Source organism: Oryctolagus cuniculus, chromosome 12 (assembly GCF_964237555.1).
Source record: "Oryctolagus cuniculus chromosome 12, mOryCun1.1, whole genome shotgun sequence".
Taxonomy (NCBI): Eukaryota; Metazoa; Chordata; class Mammalia; order Lagomorpha; family Leporidae; genus Oryctolagus; species Oryctolagus cuniculus.
Window position 1 is genome coordinate 71,022,667 of NC_091443.1, and position 22,551 is coordinate 71,045,217.

At 41.4% G+C, this 22,551-nt stretch overlaps 1 protein-coding gene across 1 annotated transcript in view; it reads left to right on the forward strand.

Annotated features, from left to right (window-relative positions):
- The window catches only part of SLC12A1 (solute carrier family 12 member 1), a gene marked incomplete at its 5' end in the record, with an annotated part of 108,288 nt that overhangs the window by 82,777 nt on the left and 2,960 nt on the right, over nucleotides 1-22,551 (forward strand). Inside the window, 6 exon segments of the mRNA NM_001170971.1 lie at nucleotides 4,398-4,541; nucleotides 8,786-8,917; nucleotides 9,506-9,617; nucleotides 11,340-11,426; nucleotides 19,729-19,864; nucleotides 21,147-21,214. Coding sequence (NP_001164442.1) covers nucleotides 4,398-4,541; nucleotides 8,786-8,917; nucleotides 9,506-9,617; nucleotides 11,340-11,426; nucleotides 19,729-19,864; nucleotides 21,147-21,214 — 679 coding nt within the window.

A 22,551-nucleotide genomic window follows, 5' to 3' on the forward strand; every position in this document is an offset into this window, starting at 1 on the left:
CTGCCTCTCGTATTAAAAAGATGTAAAATATACTAATGATGGTGGCAGTGACAGTGAAAAGATGAATGGTTTTTATTGTTAGCCCAGTGGAAATCAAATATCAGTTCATACTCCCTTGGATACTTTCCTGGATTATTCCTCTTTGTGGACTAACAGTAGACTTTTCCAAGCCAGCTGGCCAGTATTCCTGTTGAAAGTAATGTCTGACGGTTTTTAAGGAATTTTAAAAAATGTAGTTGAGAAGCAGAGATATGGGGGGAGGCTCTCATCTCCTAGTTAACATCCCAAGTGCTTGCAACAGCCCCCAACTGGGGCCAAAGCCAGAGTGAGAACTCGGTCCCGATCTCCCATATGGGTGGCAGGAATCCTATCATTTGAGCCATCACTGCTGCATTAGCAGTCAGCTGGAGTCAGGAGAGGAGCCAGGTATCAAACCCAGGCACTCAGTACAGGATGCTAGTGCTTTAACTGCTAAGCCAAATGCCCATCCTGACAAAATCTACTCTTAATTTCCCACACAAGCAGAATCAAGCAGTACACCACACAGAGAATTGTGACTAGCAGATAGTTAAAACATCATTTCCATTTAGCCCTGAAATTTGAAAAGGAGAGTGCATGGAAGGAGGCCTTAGATCACCTACCAAGTGAATAATTAAGAATTACCTCTAATAAGAACTTACAGAATACTGTGCAGATGAGGATCACACCACTGTGTGGACCCTAGAACCCAAGATGGCAAAGCAAACAGATTTTAGCCTTTAGAATAGGCTCTCTGTCAGCCACTGTTTGTATGTTCTTTGAGGGAGCTGCTGAATCTGAAGCATTCAAGCAAAATTTGGTTTTGTCTCTCAAGCCTGGGACTTTGCAGTTTGCTCTGTCCTGGAAGGGCTGTGCACAGACCTGCAAGCAAATTGTTGGAGCAGCTCCCAGCTTGCTCGGCCAGCTGACTCTCTTTACAAAAGAGGATTTATCCTTTTTTTCTGCCTTTGTCCAAACTAAAGGACAAAGAGCATGGCAATTAATGGCTAATCACAGGGTGTGCTGGAGCCTGCCAAAAAAAAAAGGAAAAAAGAAAGAAAAAAGACCCCTCTCCCCAGGGCAACCCTGATAGTGGTCCCTAAAGAAGTTAGCAAAAGTCCACCCACCCCCTGCGACACCCCTGAAGGCTTGTTAACAGCTATGGTGTGACACCCAGGGCAGAGACAAGAAAGTCCAGCTGACTGTGCTGCTGCTCTAAGACAGCCTCCCACATCTACCCATATCTTTAGTATCTTCCCTTTAAAATCACATGTTTCTGTGTCTCTCTGCTTTACAAATAAACATTTAAGTAAGATGTCCAAGGGTCATCATTTTGGGGGATTAACTTGGCATTGCACCGTAGGCCCGAGGCTGTTTAGGTTCATTGATGTGGAAAAGCTGGAATTTAATAAAACAATGCTGAAGTAATGGTAACCAGCTACAAAATCTTCCTAGTGAGGAGCACACAGGATTTACAGTCAAGCAGACCTCCTTGCATTCAAAACATCTTAACTTGTTAGGTTGTGTCAGAAGAGTTATTTAACTTTTCTGAGCCTCAGTTTCTTCATCTACAAAATAGGGATAATATTAATAGCTCTCTCAGAGTTGCTTGGGAAGGAATAAAATACAGCACAGTCCCTAAACCCAAAAAGTAGGGGATCACAAGAAACTGCTAAAATAATTCCCAGGCTTCTCAAAATACTCAATTTGCTTCACATGCCTAGGCCCAGAAGTTGCATAAATACACTGACTATAGAATGCAATCATCAGCCGGTGCCGCGGCTCACTAGGCTAATCCTCTGCCTTGCGGCGCCGGCACATCGGGTTCTAGTCCTGGTTGGGGCGCTGGATTCTGTCCCGGTTGCCCCTCTTCCAGTCAGCTCTCTGCTGTGGCCAGGGAGTGCAGTGGAGGATGGCCCAAGTCCTTGGGCCCTGCACCCCATGGGAGACCAGAATAAGTACCTGGCTCCTGCCATCGGATCAGTGCGGCGCGCTGGCCGTGGCGGCCATTGGAGGGTGAACCAACGGCAAAGGAAGACCTTTCTCTCTGTCTCTCTCTCACTGTCCACTCTGCCTGTCAAAAAAAAAAAAAAAAAAAGCAATCATCGCTCTATTCTTTAAGGAGTTTCAAGGTGCAATGCAGAAATACTTGTTTATTATTTTTGTAAAGCTAAGAGAGTAGGAAGAGAGAAGAGTACAATTTTCCATTTTACAGATGGGAAATCTGAGGCACAGAAAAAGTAAATGACATGTCTAATGTCACATAAAGCCAGAAGCAGAAGTAAAATTGGTGTGACCCCCAGAGCAATGCAGCTTGTCTTTATCCCTAAATGTCAGGGGTGAGAAACTTCTGTCCAAGCTTTAATACCACCAGTCTAATTTTTTAGATTTTCTACAGCTGCTGATCTTGAGGACCTTTGGAGCGTTGGGGAAATCACATGGGCAATTTGACCTTAAATCTCATGCCACTGGTGAAAGATTAATTGCTAAGACCTGGAAAGGGGCCAGAGAATTCCATGTAGCTGAATAAGAGCATCGTCTAGGGATGTTGTTGTCCTGACAGACTTAGTACATAATTGATAAATCTGGAGTTTGTATAGCTTTACAGATAGATAAGGCAACTGGCTTCCGGGGCTGACATTTACAGAAGCCCTACCAGTGTTTTTGGAACACCAAATGTAGGTTTTCTACCCTTACCCTCTGAACATTGCTTATTTTCTCAGGCACTGTTCTCAGCAGGCAATAAGATGAGGCAATTGGACAAAAGTGCCACCTTCCCCAGTATAAGCAAGCAGGCTCACCAGTTTAACACTGTTACAAGACTGCTTTTAAAATGTATTTACCCTTGGGGCTGGTGTTGTGACACAGCAGGTTAAGCCACCACCTGCAAAGACAGCATCCCATATAGGCACTGGTTTGAGGCTCCACTTCCAATCCAGCTCCCTGCTAATGTGCCTGGGAAATCAGTGTAAGATGGCTCAAGCATTTGGGTCCCTGCACCCACAAGGGGACCCAGATAGAGTTCCTGGCTACTGGTTTCAGCCTAGTCCAGTCTTGGTGGTTGCAACCATTAGGGGAGTGAACCAGTGGACCGAAGCTCACTCGCTCTCTCTCTCTCTCTCTCTGTCTCTGTCTCTCTCTTTCTGTAACTCTGCCTTCTAAGTAAATAAGAAAAATCTTTGAGCCGGTGCCGTGGCTCAATAGGCTAATTCTCCGCCTTGTGGCGCCGGCACATCGGGTTCTAGTCCTGGTTGGGGCGCCGGATTCTGTCCCGGTTGCCCCTCTTCCAGGCCAGCTCTCTGCTGTGGCCAGGGAGTGCAGTGGAGGACGGCCCAAGTCCTTGGGCCCTGCACCCACATGGGAGGCCAGGGGAAGCACCTGGCTCCTGCCATCGGATCAGCGCAGTGCGCCGGCCGCAGCGGCCATTGGAGGGTGAACCAATGGCAAAAGGAAGACCTTTCTCTCTGTCTCTCTCTCACTGTCCACTCTGCCTGTCAAAAAAAAAATCTTTAAAAAAAAAGCACTTGCCCTGATCCAATGTAGGTTGAGGTCAAAGAGGGATTCGATGCATCACATAGAAGCTAGAAAATTTTTGTCACAATCAGAATCCAGAAAAGATGAAAGACAGCCAAACACAACATTAAAGCTTGATAGTGGGTCTAAACCTTGGGCAGGAGACTTTGCACAGTGTAAGTCTTGTTCCAGACTCCAATGTCATGAGCCCACTTTTAGCGATTTGAACTCTGACCCACAGAAACCTCAGATTTTGAGTTTCTTTGACTTTGGTCACCCCTTCCAACAAAGTATTTTGCTTAATAGAAGGAACTGGTGATGAATATGTTTCACTGTAATTTGTATTCAGAGACCACAGGGTTTCTTAGAAGACCTGGCTATCTTTCCTTAATGCTCGCACTCTAGTTTCATTTCAGTTCAGGAGGCATTGCTGTGGGCTTGATACATGATAGCACACTTCTGCATTTCTCTCCCGTCCAGATGTAAAACATCTGACAGCCACTGGGGTCCATAAATCAGTAGCTAAGAGTGCACAAGATCATTACACAGAGTGGGTCAAGTTTTTTTTTTTGGTATGTTTTTGGATGGTAGTGAATAAGGGTGGCATCATACAGCCTTTTTTGCCCTTTTTTTCGTGGATCATAAATTAACACATTGGACTCTTTTTCTAAGCAAGTTATTACTACTTTCTGAACACAATTTACTAAAATATATTACTTTTAAATAATCATTCTAAAAACATCACATTGTTCATAAATCATCATTGTTTCACAAATATATCATTTTAAATACTTAGAGTTTACAAGATTGTTCCTAGAAACTTGTGGGTCTGAATTAAGGAGGTGATTTTTATCTTTTTCCATCAGAGGAATTGGAGAAATTAGAACAGGAAAGACTGGCATTGGAGGCCACTATCAAAGATAATGAGTGTGAAGAAGGAAATGGAGGTATCCGGGGCTTGTTTAAGAAAGTTGGCAAGCTGAACATCACTAAACCAACTCCCAAGAAAGGTAAGTACCTTTTACAAATCTACAAGAAAAACTACAAGATAAGTGATTATTTAAGCATCTGTAAAGGGTCAGCGGTCAGCATCTAAGATGTTGAGGGCATTCAGGGTAGGAAGGGACCGAAAGAGTTATTTCAAGTAGGTGGCTGAGTTAGAAGCAGATGCCATTGACAGTGATAAATATTTTTAAGTAATTTGTACCATCTTTTTATAAAAATTTTATTTTAAAATCATCATATTTGGTTTAGGAATCATACAATGCTTAAGCAGATTAATTGCCACAAAATAGAAATATCTTAGTTAAGATAGAAAAGGTATAAACATTTAAGAACCAGTACCCAAACTTTTAAATTTACATCTTTCTTATCTTACAGAAATTCAGGGGACTTAAAATTGACTAGTACATGTAAGTAGGGGATCCAACTTGAACCCCAATTTCAAAAATGTGTTTATCACACACCAGAATGCTGGGTTTAGAACTTCATTAATACTAATTTCCTATAGATTTTGTTTGAGTGGTACATTTATCTCTGAGGGTCTGGCATATATCCCAGAAACAGGGACCAAGGGCTGGGAGAGCGTGTTGTGGGTTTTAAAAACAGTTGATTCAAAACCTGATTTTTTAAATTGCATTCTTTCCAAAAATACTGCAACTTGAGCTTAATATCCACAGTGACCTCTGCTGGTAGAAAACTACAATGTTAACACGCACTGCAGGCACAAATACCATCTTGTTAAATAAAGTAATACTCTAGTGTGAGACTGGGGGAAGATCACTTCTCTGAAGAGTCTCCAAGTCAAATAGCAAGATCCAAATTGAAATTTAGCAGCCTTCCAGTCTAGAATGATGGTGGCCGGTGCTTCAAAGGGGCCATTTCCTACCCAGTAATTGTATTGGTTCAGTTTGCTTGTTCTTCTGCTGTAGCTCAGGGATAAAAAAATCTCACCTGTAATTTAACATTTTTATATATTTACAGAGAAGGATGAGAAATACACATATTTCTCCCACTTCAAATATTAGAGATACTCTCAAGTTCCCAGGAATCCCATAGGTTTTGGGAGAGCCTACTATTTACTGCTCACCTTAAAATGACATTTTCTAGGAAAATATGTTTGAATCTAATGGGAAAGATACATCAGGACTTTGAGAGTGCAAAAATGAGAACAAGACTCTACTGAATACTAACTACTGTCTTCTTTCCATTCCATTTTACTGTTTTACTTGTGAGAAAAGTTAACTGACCCTTAAACCTGCTCTATTAAGTGGTGCAATATGAAAAGACAAGGGAAACCTCAGAAAGCATAGGCAAACGCTATTCTCTATGTAATGGGGAGGGGGAGCATTTATGTTCTTATTAAAGAAAGCAGGATTTGTTATATATTCTGGAAGCCTGTTTCTGCGTCACAATACTTGTTTGGGAAAAAATGTGTTCTGAAATTCAGCATGTCTCATTTTTCAGAAAAGCAAAATAATGTTATGTGCTATTTTCAGTATCTAAAAGCTCAAACACAGCTCTAAAGTGGGCCCATTCACTGCTCTGGCTGACAGCTCTTTGGCGTTCTAGATCAAGACCAACCCTGCCCCTAGGCACTCATCAGAGTCCTGGGGATGCTTTTTGATTTGCTTGTAAGTGAGGGCAGAGTTTGGTCCATTTTGCAAATAAATTTACTTTCTCCCTCAGCAGTCCTAGCAATACAAAAACAATATGAGATAATTGCTTCAGAACTGACAGGCCCAAAACATGGAAACAGCAACAGACAGAACAAAGCATCTTCAGAACCCCGGAGATCAGAGAGGAAGCTCTGAGAGGCTGTCAGCTCTACTCCAAGCACTACATTGACACCACCTCTTTGAAACAGAGCAATGAAATCACAGCTTCCAAAGACACAGAAATGAGATATAATATATATAGTGTGGCAAAGAAAACCTACTAGCAGAGAGGGACAAGGGCCTCTCAAACATTGGCCTAGTTCCCTGGTACACTTTCGTTGTACCCATGTTAGGCTGGAAATTGCATTAAAATTTTAAAGTATTTTATATCCACTCTTTTTTTTTTTTTTTTTTTTTTGGACAGGCAAAGTTAGACAGTGAGAGAGAGAGAGAGACAGAGAGAACAGAGAGAAAGGTCTTCCTTTTTCTGTTGGTTCACCCCCCAAGTGGCCACTAAGGCCAGTGCGTTGCGGCTGGTGCGCTGCGCTGATCCGAAGCCAGGAGCCAGGTGCTTCCTCCTGGTCGCCCATGCGCGTGCAGGGCCCAAGGACCTGGGCCATCCTCCACTGCACTCCCTGGCCACAGCAGAGAGCTGGCCTGGAAGAGGGGCAACCGGGACAGAATCCAGTGCCTCGACTGGGACTAGAACCTGGTGTGCTGGAGCCGCAAGGCGGAGGATTAGCCTAGTGAGCCACGGCGCCGGCCATATCCACACTTAATTATAACCAAAGTAAGGATAGTTTTCTTTCAATATTTTCTGGATTTTCCTTTCTTTTTAAAGATTTATTTCAAAGTTAGAGAGAATAGAAATAGACAGAGATATGCATACAGAGAGACAGACAGAGCTCCCCTGTGCTGGTTCATTCCCTAAATGCCTGCAATGCCCAGGGCTGGGTTAGGCTGAAGCTGAGAACTAGGAACCCAATCCAGGGCTCCCACACGAGTGGTACAGACCCAACAAAATAAGCCATCTCAGACAGGCCTGCTGTCTCTCAGAGTATCCATTAGCAGGAAGTTGGAGTTGGGATAGAGTCAGGACTCAAACCCAGGAACCCCAATAGGGCATGCAGGTGTCCCAGTCTAGTGCCTTAACCACTGAGCCAAATACCTATTCCTGGACTTTTTTCCCTCTCATTCAAAAATATTCAAACAGTTCAACTGGCTTTACCTTAGCTTCATAAGATTTCTTGAAAATAAAACAGGAGGGGCTAGTGTTGTAACACAAGTTAAGCTCCAGCCTCGCACAGAAGCCCCAGTTCAAGTCCCAGCTGCTCCACTTCCAGTGTGGCTCCCTGCTAATGCACCTGGGAAAACAACGGAAGATGGCCCAAGTGCTTGCGCCCCTGCCATCCACAGGGAAGACCTAGATGGAGTTTCAGACTTCTGACTTCAGCCTAGCCCAGCCTAAGCCATTGTGGCCATTTGTGGGGTGGGAGCGGGGTGCAGTGGGGTGGGAGTGGGGTGCAGTGGGGTGGGAGTGGGGTTGGTGGTGAACCAGCAGAGGGAAGATCTTTCTCTTTCCCTGTCTCTCTCTCTCTCTCATTCTCTGTGTGTAACTCTGCCTTTCAGATGAATAAATAAAACTTAAAAAGAGAGAAAGAGAGAGGAAGGAAGGAAGGAAGGAAGGAAGGAAGGAAGGAAGGAAGGAAGGAAGGAAGGAAGGAAAACAGGAGTAAGCCAGGCCAACCACAGGACCAAATAATCATAGGGAACTCAAATTGTACATAGTCTCTGAAAAATTTTATAAACCATACTTTCATGGAATCTATACTAAAACTGTGCTTGAATGAATAAATTCTAACATAAGAACACTTCTGGGGCTGGGCTGTGGCACAGCAGGTTAAGCCACATCCTGTGATGCTGGTATCCCATATTGGAGCAGCCATCCAGCTCCCTGATAATGTTCCTAGCAAAGCTGTAGAAGATGGTCCAAGTACTTGGACCCCTGCCACCCATGTGGAAGACCAGGATGGCGTTCCTGGCTCCAAGCTTCGTCTTGGCCTGGTCCCACTATTATAGCCATTTGGAAAGTGAACAAATGGATGGAAGATCTCTCTCTCTCTCTCTCTCTCTGCCACTCTGTCTTTCAAATAAATAAAATAATTTTTTTGTTAAAAATACATCTGATCCTATTGTGTATTTCCAGAAAACCAATCACTACATCTTCTGTCACAAAAAACTGAAAATATTAAGTTGGCTCATATCTGAGATTTAGGAAAATTGGAATATTTTGGTTATTGTATTAGATTATTAGGTATTATTGTATGCATAAATAATAGTTCTAATCTGAGACAGATTATGAAGGATCTGAAAATAATCCACTGCTTTGTAAGGAAAATTGTAATCATGAAACCAATATCAAATTTTCATTTAACTATTAGAGGTTATCTAAATTCATGTGAGATTTTTCCTTTATCTTCACAGAGATAAAAAACATGGATTCATGACTCTTTCTCTGTTTTCATCAATAGATTTATTGGAAAGTTATTTTGCTTCTATCCTCAAAAGACAAATAGATGTATCACTTTCTCTTTCAGATAGCAGCATTAACACAATCCAGTCAATGCATGTGGGAGAGTTCAACCAGAAACTGGTGGAAGCCAGCACTCAATTTAAAAAGAAACAAGGAAAAGGCACAATTGATGTTTGGTGGTTGTTTGATGATGGAGGTAAAACTTCCAGAATACACCCTAGGGAGTAGAATTTCTGTTCTGATAAACTTAACAAAGTACATGGGATGGTATATGAAAACAATGCCAGTTAAAGAATAATCCTTCTGGCCGGTGCCGTGGCTCACTAGGCTAATCCTCCGCCTTGCGGCGCTGGCACATCGGGTTCTAGTCCCGGTCGGGGCGCCGGATTCTGTCCCGGTTGCCCCTCTTCCAGGCCAGCTCTCTGCTGTGGCCAGGGAGTGCAGTGGAGGATGGCCCAAGTCCTTGGGCCCTGCACCCCATGGGAGACCAGGATAAGTACCTGGCTCCTGCCATCGGATCAGCGCGGTGCGCCAGCTGCAGCGCGCTGGCCGCAGCGGCCATTGGAGGGTGAACCAACGACAAAAGGAAGACCTTCCTCTCTGTCTCTCTCACTGTCCACTCTGCCTGTCAAAAAAAAAAAAAAAAAAGAATAATCCTTCTATATTCTCATAAACTTGTAAATTATTTAAGAACTATGACTATGAGAATAAATAGATACATAGTTATTCGTATTCTTTGTTAGATTTACTCATCCTTTCTGTCATAACTTACTCTTTATTACAGGGTTAACACTCCTTATCCCCTATATCTTGACTCTCAGAAAAAAATGGAAAGACTGTAAATTAAGAATCTATGTTGGAGGGAAGATAAATCGCATTGAAGAAGAAAAAATAGCGTAAGTAGTTTACCACTCCTGTGTTAGGTTATTTCAGATGTTTGTTGCCTTAATGCTTTAATTCTTGAGAAATTTTTTAAGTGTTTTTGAGGCACACTAGATGGAAGGACACACCCACCATAATGGGACACATGCTTACTTGGTTTTCTCTTCAATAAACTATTTGCATAATTTTTCTAATCATTGTCTTCAAGTCCTCCTATCTTCTGCCACAAATGCTTTCAAAAAGAAAGTTGAGTGTCACCCCACCTTATATAATGTGTGTTCTGTTCTGACGAATAAACACATTCAAGAAAGGAACAGCATGAAAAAATTTATGTCCATTTGTGGGATCTAAATCTGCTAATTCATGGCAGTCACTCTTAGAATAGCAAAGAACTAGATGGAGAGATAAGTCTTGGGTGCACCAGCCCTGCTACCAAGGGGTTGCAAGAGTCCACAACAGTCAAAAAACACATCTGATCCTCAGTTGCTTGTGTACAGTTTGGAGAAGTTTCCTCATTCTAAGTCTGTGTCTATTTCATTCATCTACCATTGAGAGCAGATGTGTGGCCCTAAGAATAATAAGCATGCCCAGAACATGGCATATCCAGGAGGCTCTGGTGGAAATCTGGAGAATCACCTGTAGCAGCTCTTGGTCCTCTGTGATATACTGAAGTCCTGAGCCCTGTGTCGTCCAGAAATCACAAAACAATGACAGACTTTTATTAAGTAATTTTTGATATTTTCTCCTTTCTCAGGAAGTTGTAACTGCATATAAATATATACTTCTGTATTAATGAGCATGTAAATATATTCATTTATTTTTAGTTGCAGCAATGCAATATTCATATATTTTACCATATATATTTAATTCTTCATAAAGAATCATGGTGAAATTGAAAATAACATGTTAATAATAATTTATATTTCTTAAAGACCCTGGTATCTTTACAGTTGATAAAATTTGAAGATAGTTTGTAGATTAGATAATAGTATGACATAAATGTTGGATGCTTTAATTTCTCAAATTGTACTCTATTGGTATAAGAGAATATCCTTGTTCTTAGGAAATGTTCACCAAAATATTTAAGGGTGAAGAGGCCTGATATCTGCAAGATACTTTAAAGTTGGATAGATAGATAAATAGATACAAAAACAGAGGAAATCAGCAGATAAAGAGAGATACAAAGAGAATGACAAGTCTAATGGGGCAAAATACAAACAACTGGTGATGTTGGGAGTTACTCACACTATGCTTGCAACTTTCCCATAAACCTGAAATCATATCACAATTATAAGTTGTTAGGATAAAGACTTCCAACATATAATCATGTAATGTATGATAATTACTAGTTTGTCAGTAATTTGTCAGTGGCTATAAAAATTATCAGCTAGATAGTAGTCAATAAATATTAAGATTTACTGGCTTTCCTTTAAATAATAAGTGAATGTGTATGGCTTTGCATCATCGTCCCTGGCACATGAATGCAGTTAGATTTACTATTTCTACTCTCTGTGCTTACAGGAGTTTCTTTACACTTGCAGTGGAATAGTTTGGTCTACATTTAATGTGTCCAACAAGTATGGTAATGAAAATCAAACACTAACCATAAAGCCTGTCTTACAACTAAGCTGAAATAAGGCATGATTGCTTTTGATATCTTAACTCAAACACAAAACATCTTTGATTGAAAATAGTTAAATACACAATGATGAAGTGTTTTTCTCTTCCATTTTCAGAATGGCTTCTCTTTTGAGCAAATTTAGGATAAAATTTGCAGACATCCACATCATTGGTGATATCAACATTAAGCCCAACAAGGAGAGGTACGAAATGTTTAACAAGATGCATTGATTAACCACAGTAATCTCTCATTCTCTTTGGTGTTGATTATCAAAGAATAAAAATGTTATGTATTTACTACAGTGACTTCTTGATAGAATTTTAAAAAAGCCTTCAAGTAATCATGACAAAGAACTAACAAGTACATTCCAATAAAAAGAAAAGGCTTAGGCTTTATGATAAAGTTGAGCTTGGAAGGAAAGTTGTTGAAACACAGGTTGGTGTGTCACACAATAGAATTCCCCTTCCTATTCTTGATCCCTAAAGTGGCAAGAGTACCAGGAAGCACAAGGTCACACTGTTCTGACTTGAGCAGTCAAGGTTAGTTTCCTACTCAGTGTTAATGGTGAGGCATCTTGGATGGGGAGTTCTGATGGAGAAGATGTATAAACAGCTTGTGTTTTCTTGGCACAATGACAGTACCAACCCTCCAGGACCATTTTAGCTTTTAGGCATGAAGGGCCCAGCTTAAGACTTATGAACTTTGGGGGAGAGAAGGATCTCTAAAACTATCTGAAGCCTGGAAAAGAAATGTATTGGTTCCAAAAGAAAATGATATAATTGTAATATTCATGTATTATCCTCAAAGGGCCAGTGTTTGGTGCATCTGTTCCTTGGGATGCTCACATCCCAATTAGAGTGCCTGGGTTAGAGTCCCAGCCCTGCTTCTAATTATGGCTTCCTATTAATGCATACCTTGGGAAGTAACAGGTGAAGGATCAAGTACTTCAGTCCCTGCCACCTACATGGGAGATCTGAACTGAGTTTTGGGTTCCTGGATTTGGCCTGGACCAGCCCCAGCTGCTGTGGGTACTTGAAAAGTAAGCCAGCATATTGAAGATCTCTGTCTGTCTTTCTGTTTTTTTCTCTCTGTACATCTCTGCCTTTCAAATAAATAAATAAAACTCTTAAATAGCTTTAAAATGTGGGGGCAGGTATGTGGCCTAGTGGTTAAGCCACTGGTTAGAACACCCACATCCCACATTAAAGTGTGTAGGTTCAATTTCTAGCCCTGTTTCTCAAGTTCCTGTTTCTTCTAATATGCATCTGGGAGGCAGAATGTGATGGTTCAATTAGTTGAGTCCCTGACATACATGGATGATATCTGGATTGAGTTTCCAGCTCCCAACTTTAGCTCTTAGCTTTAGTTCCTAGACTGCTGTGGACATTTATGTGGTGAACCAGCAGATGGGAGCTTTCTCACTTTCTTGTTCTCTTTCCTACACCAACCCCTGCCCCAACTCCCAAATAAATAATTTTTTGAAAAAAGTTTAAGTAAATATTTTCAGAACAATATCATTTTAACTCTCATCAGTTATTATCAACTCCACTATCATCTTCATCAGGCTGCTAAAAAAAATACCAAAAGCTGGGTGGCTTAAATAACAGACATTTGTTTAAATTCTGAAGACTAGCAAGTCCAAAATAGAGGTGTTGACTGATTCAGTCCTTTGAGGGCCATCTTCCTGGTTTGCAAATGGCCACCTCCTCACATGGTAGAGGTGTGATCCCTTTCTCTTCTTCTTCTTCTTCTTTTTTTTTTTTTTAACAGGCAGAGTTAGACAGAGGGAGAAAAAGAGACGGAGAGAAAGGTCTTCCTTTTTCTGTTGGTTCACCCCACAAATGGTCACTACAGCTGGCGCGCTGTGCCAATCCCAAGCCAGGAGCCAGGTGCTTCCTTCTGGTCTCCCATGTGGGTGCAGGGCCCAAGCACTTGGGCCATCCTCCACTGCCCTCCCTGGCCACAGCAGAGAGCTGGACTGGAAGAGGAGCAACCAGGACAGAATCCGGTGCCCCAACTGGGACTAGAACCCAGGGTGCCGGTGCCACAGGCGGAGGATTAGCCTAGTGAGCCAAGGCACCAGCCCCCTTTCTCTTCTTAAAAATATCCTAATCCCCTCAGGGGCCCACCCTCATGACCCGATCTAAATCTAAATACCACCCAAAGGCCCCATTTCCAAATATCATCGGGTTAACACTTCAAAATATGAAATTTGGAGGGACACAAATGTTCAATTCACAACAATGGTATTTGAAACCCATTTGTAGGGTAGCTCTTCACAGGAAATACCAAAGTTGCAAGAAGATTGTGTGGAAATCCTAGCTAATTGTAAATTTAATGAACAACTTAGAGTCTAATCTAACAATTATAAAATGTTGCCCAAGCTTGTAGACCAAATCATATCTACTATTACATTTAGATTTAATTATGTACATTTAATTTTTTTAAGGATTTATTTTATTTATTTGAAAGAGTTACAGAGAGAGGTAGAGACAGAGAGTGGTCTTCTATCTGCTGGTTCACTCCCCAGATGGCTCAACGGCTGGAGCTGAGCTGATCCGAAGTCAGGAGCCAGGAGCTTCTTCCAGGTCTCCCACGTGGTTGAAGGGGCCCATGGACTTGGGCTGTCTTCTACTGCTTTCCCAGGCCATAGCAGAGAGCTGGATTGGAAGAGGAGCAGCCAGGACTAGAACTGGTGCTCATAAGGGACACCAGTGCTTCACACCAGAGCTTTAATGCTCTGTGACACAGTGCTGGCCTGTACATTTGATTGGGTGAAGAGTAGGGCCTCCGGGGCAGTGCACAGAAACACAAAGTCCCCAGAATGCCATACATCCTTACTGCTCTGTTGGATATTTTCCCTATTCTGTTTTCCACCATTTCTCCTTCCTCTTGCAATTCTTGATGGGTTATAATTCTACAATCCTCAAGTCTTTTTGCTTTTTCCCTTCTTTGGATTTTTTATTATCCTATATAAACTTAACACCTTGTTGAAAATCATTCATATATGGCCGGCCCGTGGCTCATTAGGCTAATCCTCTGCCTGCTGCACCGGCACCCCGGGGTTCTAGTCCTGGTCGGGGCGCCAGATTCTGTCCCAGTTGCTCCTCTTCCAGTCCAGCTCTCTGCTGTGGCCAGGGAGGGCAGTGGAGGATGGCCCAAGTGCTTGGGCCCTGCACCCGCATGGGAGACCAGAAGGAAGCACCTGGCTCCTGGCTTCGGATCTGCACAGCGCGCCTGCCATAGTGGCCATTTGGGGGGTGAACCAACGGAAAAAGGAAGACCTTTCTCTCTGTCTCTCTCTCTCACTGTCCACTCTGCATGTCAAAAAAAAAAAAAAAAAAAGAAAGAAAGAAAGAAAAAGAAAATCATTCATATTTAAGATGCAGTCTTATTGACCGAACTTCACATCCTTTGAAGGTACTCATGATTCCTCCAAGGCTATGGTTCAGTTAAAATGGCTTTACTAAACACTTTCACTGTGATAAGAAGGCAATAATTGACAGGGTAAACCTGGTTATTACTTTGTGATATTTCCTTATATCATATATACTTCTAATGCCTTCCATTATATTTCTACAATTACAAATACTTAAGAAAAATTAAGACTACATTTATAAATCTCCTTGGTAAATGGAATTAACAGTCTTATATGAACCAGGTTGTCATACAATAATATCTGGTAGCTTTCCACTTTTCATCAGAAGAATTCTAATTCCCTGAGTCATTGCCCCTTGGTATTTGCAGTGATGTAATCAACCAGGTTCATGTTATGGCTGCTCTAATTCTAAGGAATGCATTCTCTTTCATAACACAGAAGGCCCAACAATTCCTTAGTATGTGCCCCTTAGTAACTGAGTCAGCCCTACCAGTACTCTGCAAAACTGGGCCATTCTCTATTGCCTAGAGGCTATTCACTATGATTGTTACTGGTTTTGGAGTTCATAAGCCAGGGCACAAAGGGCACAAATTAGTCACCCACATCTTGCAGGCAAATGCTTTTTGCTGTTGTTTGTCTTATCAGTAGCTAAGGACTATCTTTGCTTATAAATGTGTTCCTAAATTCCTCTATTTCCTTACTCATCAATCTGGTTTGCTCTACCCAAGTCCTTGTTTTCTTCCCTTTCTTTCTTACTCATTTCTGTCCAGCTGCCATGGTCACCACCTTAATATTCATTCTTTCTCTCTCCTGTTCATCACTGAGGATGTTGAGGTACCTCCTTTTCCGTTAACTTAAACCTTTTCATCTTTTGGGTACCTGTCAAAGTCAGGGCCTCTTCATCTTACCACCCTGACCTTTGTCCCATGGTACCTTGTTGCAATAGTACGAAAGGCATTTTTTTTTTTGTCTTGGTGTCTAAATCTCACATATTCTCATCATCCTATCATAAGGAGAATTCATTCCCTCCCTAAAGAAATAAATGAATTTGTTTTCAAAATTTTGAAGAGATGTTCTCTCAGCCATTTCAAGATCTTGAGGAAGATGCAGAGGGGGGAAATTCCTTCTCTACTGAAATAAAATACTTGTGGGGCCTGCGCTGTGACATCTCAGGCTGAGCTGCCCTCTGCAATGCCAACATCCCATATGGGTACCGGTTCCAGTCCTGGTTGCCCTACTTCAGGTCCAGTTCTCTGCTAATTTGCCTGGGAATGCAGTGGAAAGTGGCCCAAGAGCTTGGGCCCCTGAATCCACATGGGAGACCTGGAAGAAGCTCCTGGTTCCTGGCTTCACCCTGGCCCAGCCCTGGCCATTGCAACCATTTGGGGAGTGAACTAGTGGATAGAAGATCTATCTCTTGTTCTCTCCTTCTCTCTCTGTAACTCTGCCATTCAAATAAATAAATGAAATATTTAAAAAGAAGAATAATACTTGCAACTAATGTACCCTAGTGCAAGGAAAAGAAGTCATCCCCTTGAAGGGATGTGCTGGAGGACCTATCCTCCTCTCTGTAGCCTTCTGCCAAAACTAATGCCATAGTACTTTATGAAACAGCGACACATCCAATGTTGGCAATAACTATTCCTATCTCACATGTGGCCATTGGTAGCACATATGGTAAGTTTTTGATAACCTAAAGAAGGCAACTTATCTGGATGTTTTAAAGAGAACTCTTTCTTTGGGTTAATGCAGCCAGAGCACAGAGACTGTGACTTAGAGATTAACTACTGGCTCGGTTTCAGCTCTCACATGTACCTTCATGACCAGACATCCTTTATCACCATTAACAACTATCCCCTGGTCACTATTCATCAGGTTATATGCATGTGGAAAAATAATTTGTCAATGATTTCCATGTTGGAGACTAATGTAAAATGACCTTAAATTGCCTTTAGTAAATCTTTCAACTACTCATAAAATATCAGCAAGTCTTTTTTTTTTTTTTTTTTTTTTGACAGGCAGAGTGGACAGTGAAAGAGAGAGACAGAGAGAAAGGTCTTCCTTTTTGCCATTGGTTCACCCTCCAATGGCCGCCGCAGCCGGTGCGCTGCGGCTGGCGCACCACGCTGATCCGATGGCAGGAGCCAGGTGCTTCTCCTGGTCTCCCATGGGGTGCAGAGCCCAAGGACTTGGGCCATCCTCCACTGCACTCCCTGGCCACAGCAGAGAGCTGGCCTGGAAGAGGGGCAACTGGGACAGAATCCGGCGCCCCGACCAGGACTAGAACCCGGTGTGCCAGCGCCGCAAGGTGGAAGATTAGCCTAGTGAGCCGCGGCACCAGCCTCAGCAAGTCTTGATGGAGGCATTTTATCACAGAAACATTATCTATAAATATGGTAGGGCAAGGGTGAAAGGGAGTACAAAAGCAAAGTTAATGAGAAAATAATTGAGTTAGGAGAAACTAAAAAGCTCTTGTGGTTAAATTCTACTTTTTATTGTATATACTGAATTAAAAGTCATAGGCCAAAAAGACAACAATCTTTATATGAAAATCAAAGAGAAACTAGAAGCAATTAGATAGGTGATTTAGTTTAAAGACACTGCAGTAATCACAAAAACAACTCCAGCACATTATTTTGAAGGAAGAAATCTTAGTGAACTGGAGGTAAGGTTTATGCAATTAAAAAATTTAGAAACTTTGCTGTAAGGAAGAAGGATAGGAAAGCAAGGAAGCTATTAGTTAATTTTTAAAATTGAATTTTCATTTATATTTAATATCATGTACTGTTTGATTTATTCTGGAAATGTATGCAAATATTTATAAGAAAACTCAGATTTAGTGAGACTCAAAATAGAAATTTTGACTACCTTAGAATCACCTAGCCAGAAGGATGGGAAACAACCAGCTCAGAGATGAGCCTCGTGATGAAGAAATCAAGAATGGGCATAGATCAAAGAAGAGGAATGGACAAAGGCAGTCTCATTATAACCTACTGTGTCACTTAGCATATTTCAATTACAAATAAAAGAAAACCTAATGTACAGTGACTCAGATGACGTAAATTATTCTCCTACAAAACTAAAAAATACAAACATAGCTTGGCTTTTAGGCTAAACTTGATCTAAAAGGTTAACTTTATCATAAAGAGTTATGTTTCAGTCTCCCTATTCTACCTTTCATTATGAAACAATCAATCAAGATTGATTTCATTTATAAAAGCTAGATGACTGCCAACAACAACCAAGACAACAAAGTTGCTCATGTCTGTTCAGTAGGAGAGAAAGTTTGTTCCCCAGTCATTGAACTCAGGTCCTGGGTTCCACTAAAGTTGCACGGACCTACGCCCTGAACCATTTACTATGATCAGCATATCACTGGGTGCTTATCAGTTCGAACCTGGCTAATTACCTGCCCATCCTGGCCAATCACTGTGTTAGACTTAGCATTGTACTGACTAGCTGATGTTGGGAACAGAGTCATTCCTACTCAAAAGACAATGGTAAAAGCATAGTATGGCTGCTGAGGAAATACCCAGAAACCTCCATTCCACCTTCTGTTTCTTAGGAAACTATTTCTGTACTGTTTCTAACAGAGATCTTGGCTGAGATGCAAAGAAATGCTCATCCTGATTGAAATAAATGTATGTAGAGCTTAAACACAGAGTCTCCCAATCCTCCATCCTTTGGGTGTTCAGTAAAGTGACTACACACTTTTTGGAACACTGTCATCCAAATCATTACCATGACTTTCAGACAGCTCCCAACAGCCTTTGTTACTCATCCTCTATAGGCAAGGTTATCCAGGCCAAGGAGGACAATGGAAAAGCTAGAGCAAGAACACAGGCTCTTCTCCCCAAAGCCAGCACCCTTCCATCTTAATAACCACTGCCAAAGGTATCCTAAGTCATGACACTGTTCAAAGTAATAGCAAATAAAAGTATTGAATGGTTGAAAGAATAATAGGGCACATCAGTCTGATTTCTTTCCTGTCTTCAGCTCTCTAAATAAATCAATACAATAGAAGTCTACTGCATTAAGTGGCTCTTCAGTCCGTTAACAAAGGCTCACTGGTAAGGACAATCTTTGTCCTTTGTAATCTCTGCACTCCCAACTACAAATCTTAAATCAAGCCAACTGATGAGATAATTGAACTCGTTGCTTCAAATTTTAATTCTTAACCTAAATGCATATGGATTCTAATTATCACTCATTCCAAAGTTACTAAATTATGAGTAAGACACATTATAATAAAGCCAAAGAAAAGAGTTCATACTTGAGATCTTCTTAAAGTGGCATATTGAAGACAACTACTGCCATAAATTATAAGCTTTGCTTTGTGCTATTGCTTTAAAAATAAATCTGATGAGTGTTATATAAGACAAGAATGAAAATTTATAGCAATTATTAAAATGTTCTATAGCTCTTAAATACTACTTTTAGTTTTCTCCTCAATGCCACAGAATTTCAGCCATTAAAATATCACTGATTTGTGTTCTTTCCTTAACACACACCTGAATAATAGTCATTCAAAACTCTCAGACAGCAACTTCAAACATGAGAAAGATAAAAACAGCATTATTTGCAGCAAACATCCAAATTTTTCAGAACCATGAAGACTGGGGGAGCCCTTGCCATGCCCCTGCTACCTGCCCTCAGCCTCTGGCTGTGAGTGGGAGCTGCCATGTGGACAAAAGATGAGAGTTGCCCTACTCCCAAGGAGCCTAGTTCATCTTCATTCTCTTATGAATGTTTCCCATAGAGTCTGCTTAATATATAGATGAAAATTCATTTATAGACTAACGTGTCTACAACTATGTCTTTGACTATACTTTGTAGAATATATACTTGCAGAACAATTACTACCTGTGTGTTTGTGCCTTAATATTGAAGATCTAACACCTACCAGACTAACAAGGCCTCAAATGCATTAAAGCGTTTCCTTGGAAAGGGAGTACTATACCCATGGCTTTACTCACAGTAAGTGCCCTGCAAAGATAAGTCTTAAAAGATTTGCATGACATTCAGTTCTGATTCCACAGCCAGCAGAGCCAGTCATACCTGGAGTATCCATGAAATAATGAGTTAGTTTCCCACTGTGAGGCCTCCTTTATAATTCCAATTTCAGCTGGAAATTCTTTGAAGAGATGATTGAACCATATCGTCTCCATGAAAGCTGCAAAGATTTAACAACCGCTGAGAAATTAAAAAGAGAAACTCCATGGAAAATTACAGATGCAGAACTGGAAGCAGTCAAGGAAAAGGTAAGGAACTTGTCTTCCTTAATTTTTTACTTTGCTATCTAACTGGCTCTTGATTTAAAGATCAAGAAGTAATGTAACTATTACTGAATTGCATTATTCAAGATCCAGAGTTTCCACACTTTTCAAGTGCTTTTCAATCACGTTGTTGGATATGAGGATTTAGAAAACAGTGTTCATTATATTCTCTAAAGTCGAAATTGTTTTTAAAGTACAAATTATTAAATCTCCTGTCAGATTTAGTTTTAAAGAACATATGACAGAACTATCAATCTAAAATAATTTAGGTCAATATATGTGAAAAGTAGATAAGGGTAGATTGACTCACAATTGAGTACGATAATAAAGAGTTCTGACGGGATGAAGATACTTTGAAAACTAACAAAGATATCTGAGGAAATATATGATGTGATTGGAACAGTGCATGTGAGAGTGAGATCTAGTGCATCTTGTAATATGGATACAAAATGGTGAGCTAGAGAGCCCAGAAAGATGGAAGTTACCCTCTTCCAGCCTGAGCTGAATGACGTCGTCGCTGACAGTGAGGAAAGTGAAAATGAGGTAGGACTGACCTCTGAATTGCGCATTAAAGTCAAGGGAACACAGGAACTTGTAAACTACAAAATCTAAATAAACTACACAAGGAGCTGAATTTGGAAAAATTAAGAGTAAGAAATACTAAAAGCTTTTCACATTTAGTAAAAAAAATTTACAAATTAGAATCAAGCTCTGTGTATAACAAGCTGTCTAGTTCTTACAAAGACTTGTATAATTGAGCAAATCACACATCTGAGTCTCATTTTCTAAACCAGTGAAATGTAACAATAAATGTTACTCTCACCACTGCAAAACAGTTATTTTTCCATGTGAGTCTTCTGATAGCTTTTTCATCGAAACCAGTCTACTGTACTGAAAAACATTTAGAGAGTTACAGGAAAGGTAGCCTAGGATATGGTCTATGTTCTTAGGATATCAAACTGGTGTCAAGATTTGATCAGTTTTCTTTAACCAAAAACTTATTTCCTAAAACTAGCCATTCATGTTTTCTTTTTATAGTTATTCAAGTTGTTTGCTTCTCTCCCACATCCTAGAATGTATTAAGCTACTATAACACAATGAAAATATGGCCTTATTCACACCTCTAAAATGTCTTGTGAGGCTTTAAAGCTCTGTAAGCGTCCAAGCCTAAATAAGGTTCTCTCTCTGTGACTCGAAGTAAGAAAATAAATTCTTATTCATAATTCTGGGAGAACTACACTCAGCTAATTCTGAATGCTGTCCACAGAGTTACCGCCAAGTTCGACTGAATGAACTCTTGCAGGAGCACTCGAGAGCTGCTAATCTCATTGTCTTGTAAGTATCATTGCAGGCATTTAGGAATGGTGGAGAGACATTTTAGTGAAAATGGGTTAATCAGTTTTTTATTTATTTATTTTCTTTTTGGACAGGCAGAGTGGACAGTGAGAGAGAGAGACAGACAGAAAGGTCTTCCTTTGCCGTTGGTGCACCCTCCAATGGCCGCCGCGGCCGGCGCACCGCACTGATCCTAAGGCAGGAGCCAGGTGCTTCTCCTGGTCTCCCATGGGGTGCAGGGCCCAAGCACTTGGGCCATCCTCCACTGCACTCCCTGGCCACAGCAGAGAGCTGGCCTGGAAGAGGGGCAACCGGAACAGAATCTGGCGCCCCGACCGGGACTAGAACCCGGTGTGCTGGCGCCGCAGGAGGAGGATTAGCCTAGTGAGCCATGGCGCCAGCTGGGTTAATCAGTTTTTAAATCTCATGACTTTTCAGGTGAATAGCTTTTTTTTTTTTTTTTAATTGGAACACATGGGATTTTAGTGAAGGAAGGTCAATACTACTCTGAAATCCCGATGATGGCAGCTCAAGGCTACAGTGGGCCTGGCTTGGACTTTCTGCCTGACATGCTATACCCATGGGGCCAACGACACATGCCCACCCACAACCCAACTTTACCTTCCAGTCTGCACCAGTTAACTGAGATCCTGAAATTCCTTACTGACAGCCCCACGTTAACCACCAAAATTCACAGGCCTGTCCCTGGATGCGTGCTCCTGAGCTGCTGTGTCTCTGGCAGATTCATGAGGCTCTTTGCAGTGTTGGAAGAGGCCAGGGAGGGAGAAAAAGGCAATGATCTTTCCTATTTTCACTGTTGACCCTGTGGCACTACAAATGTTAGCTGTGTGACTATTGAAAATATTCATGTTCATCTACTTAGATTGGTAGCTAAACCTGAAAAGCCTTCCAACTATTTTGTATTTATACCTCATAATCTGACTGCTATGTATGAAGAAAAATGTGTCTTCAAGCATGGCCTAGGCTGGAAGGTTGTCCATCTAAAATGTTATACTCTTAAAATTGATGCAGGCCTGGAACCTTAATTTTTTTTTTTTGACATGCAGATTTAGACAGTGAGAGAGAGAGAGAGAAAGGTCTTCTTTTCTGTTGGTTCACCCCACAAATGGCCAATAAGGCTGGTGCACTGCGCCAATCCAAAGCCAGGAGCCAGATGCTTACTCCTGGTCTCCCATGTGGGTGCAGGGACTAAGCACTTGGGCCATCCTCTACTGCCCTTCCGGGCCACACAGAGAGCTGGACTGGAAGAGGAGCAACCGGGACAGAATCCAGCGCCCCAACCGGGACTAGAACCCAGGGTACTGGTGCCACAGGCG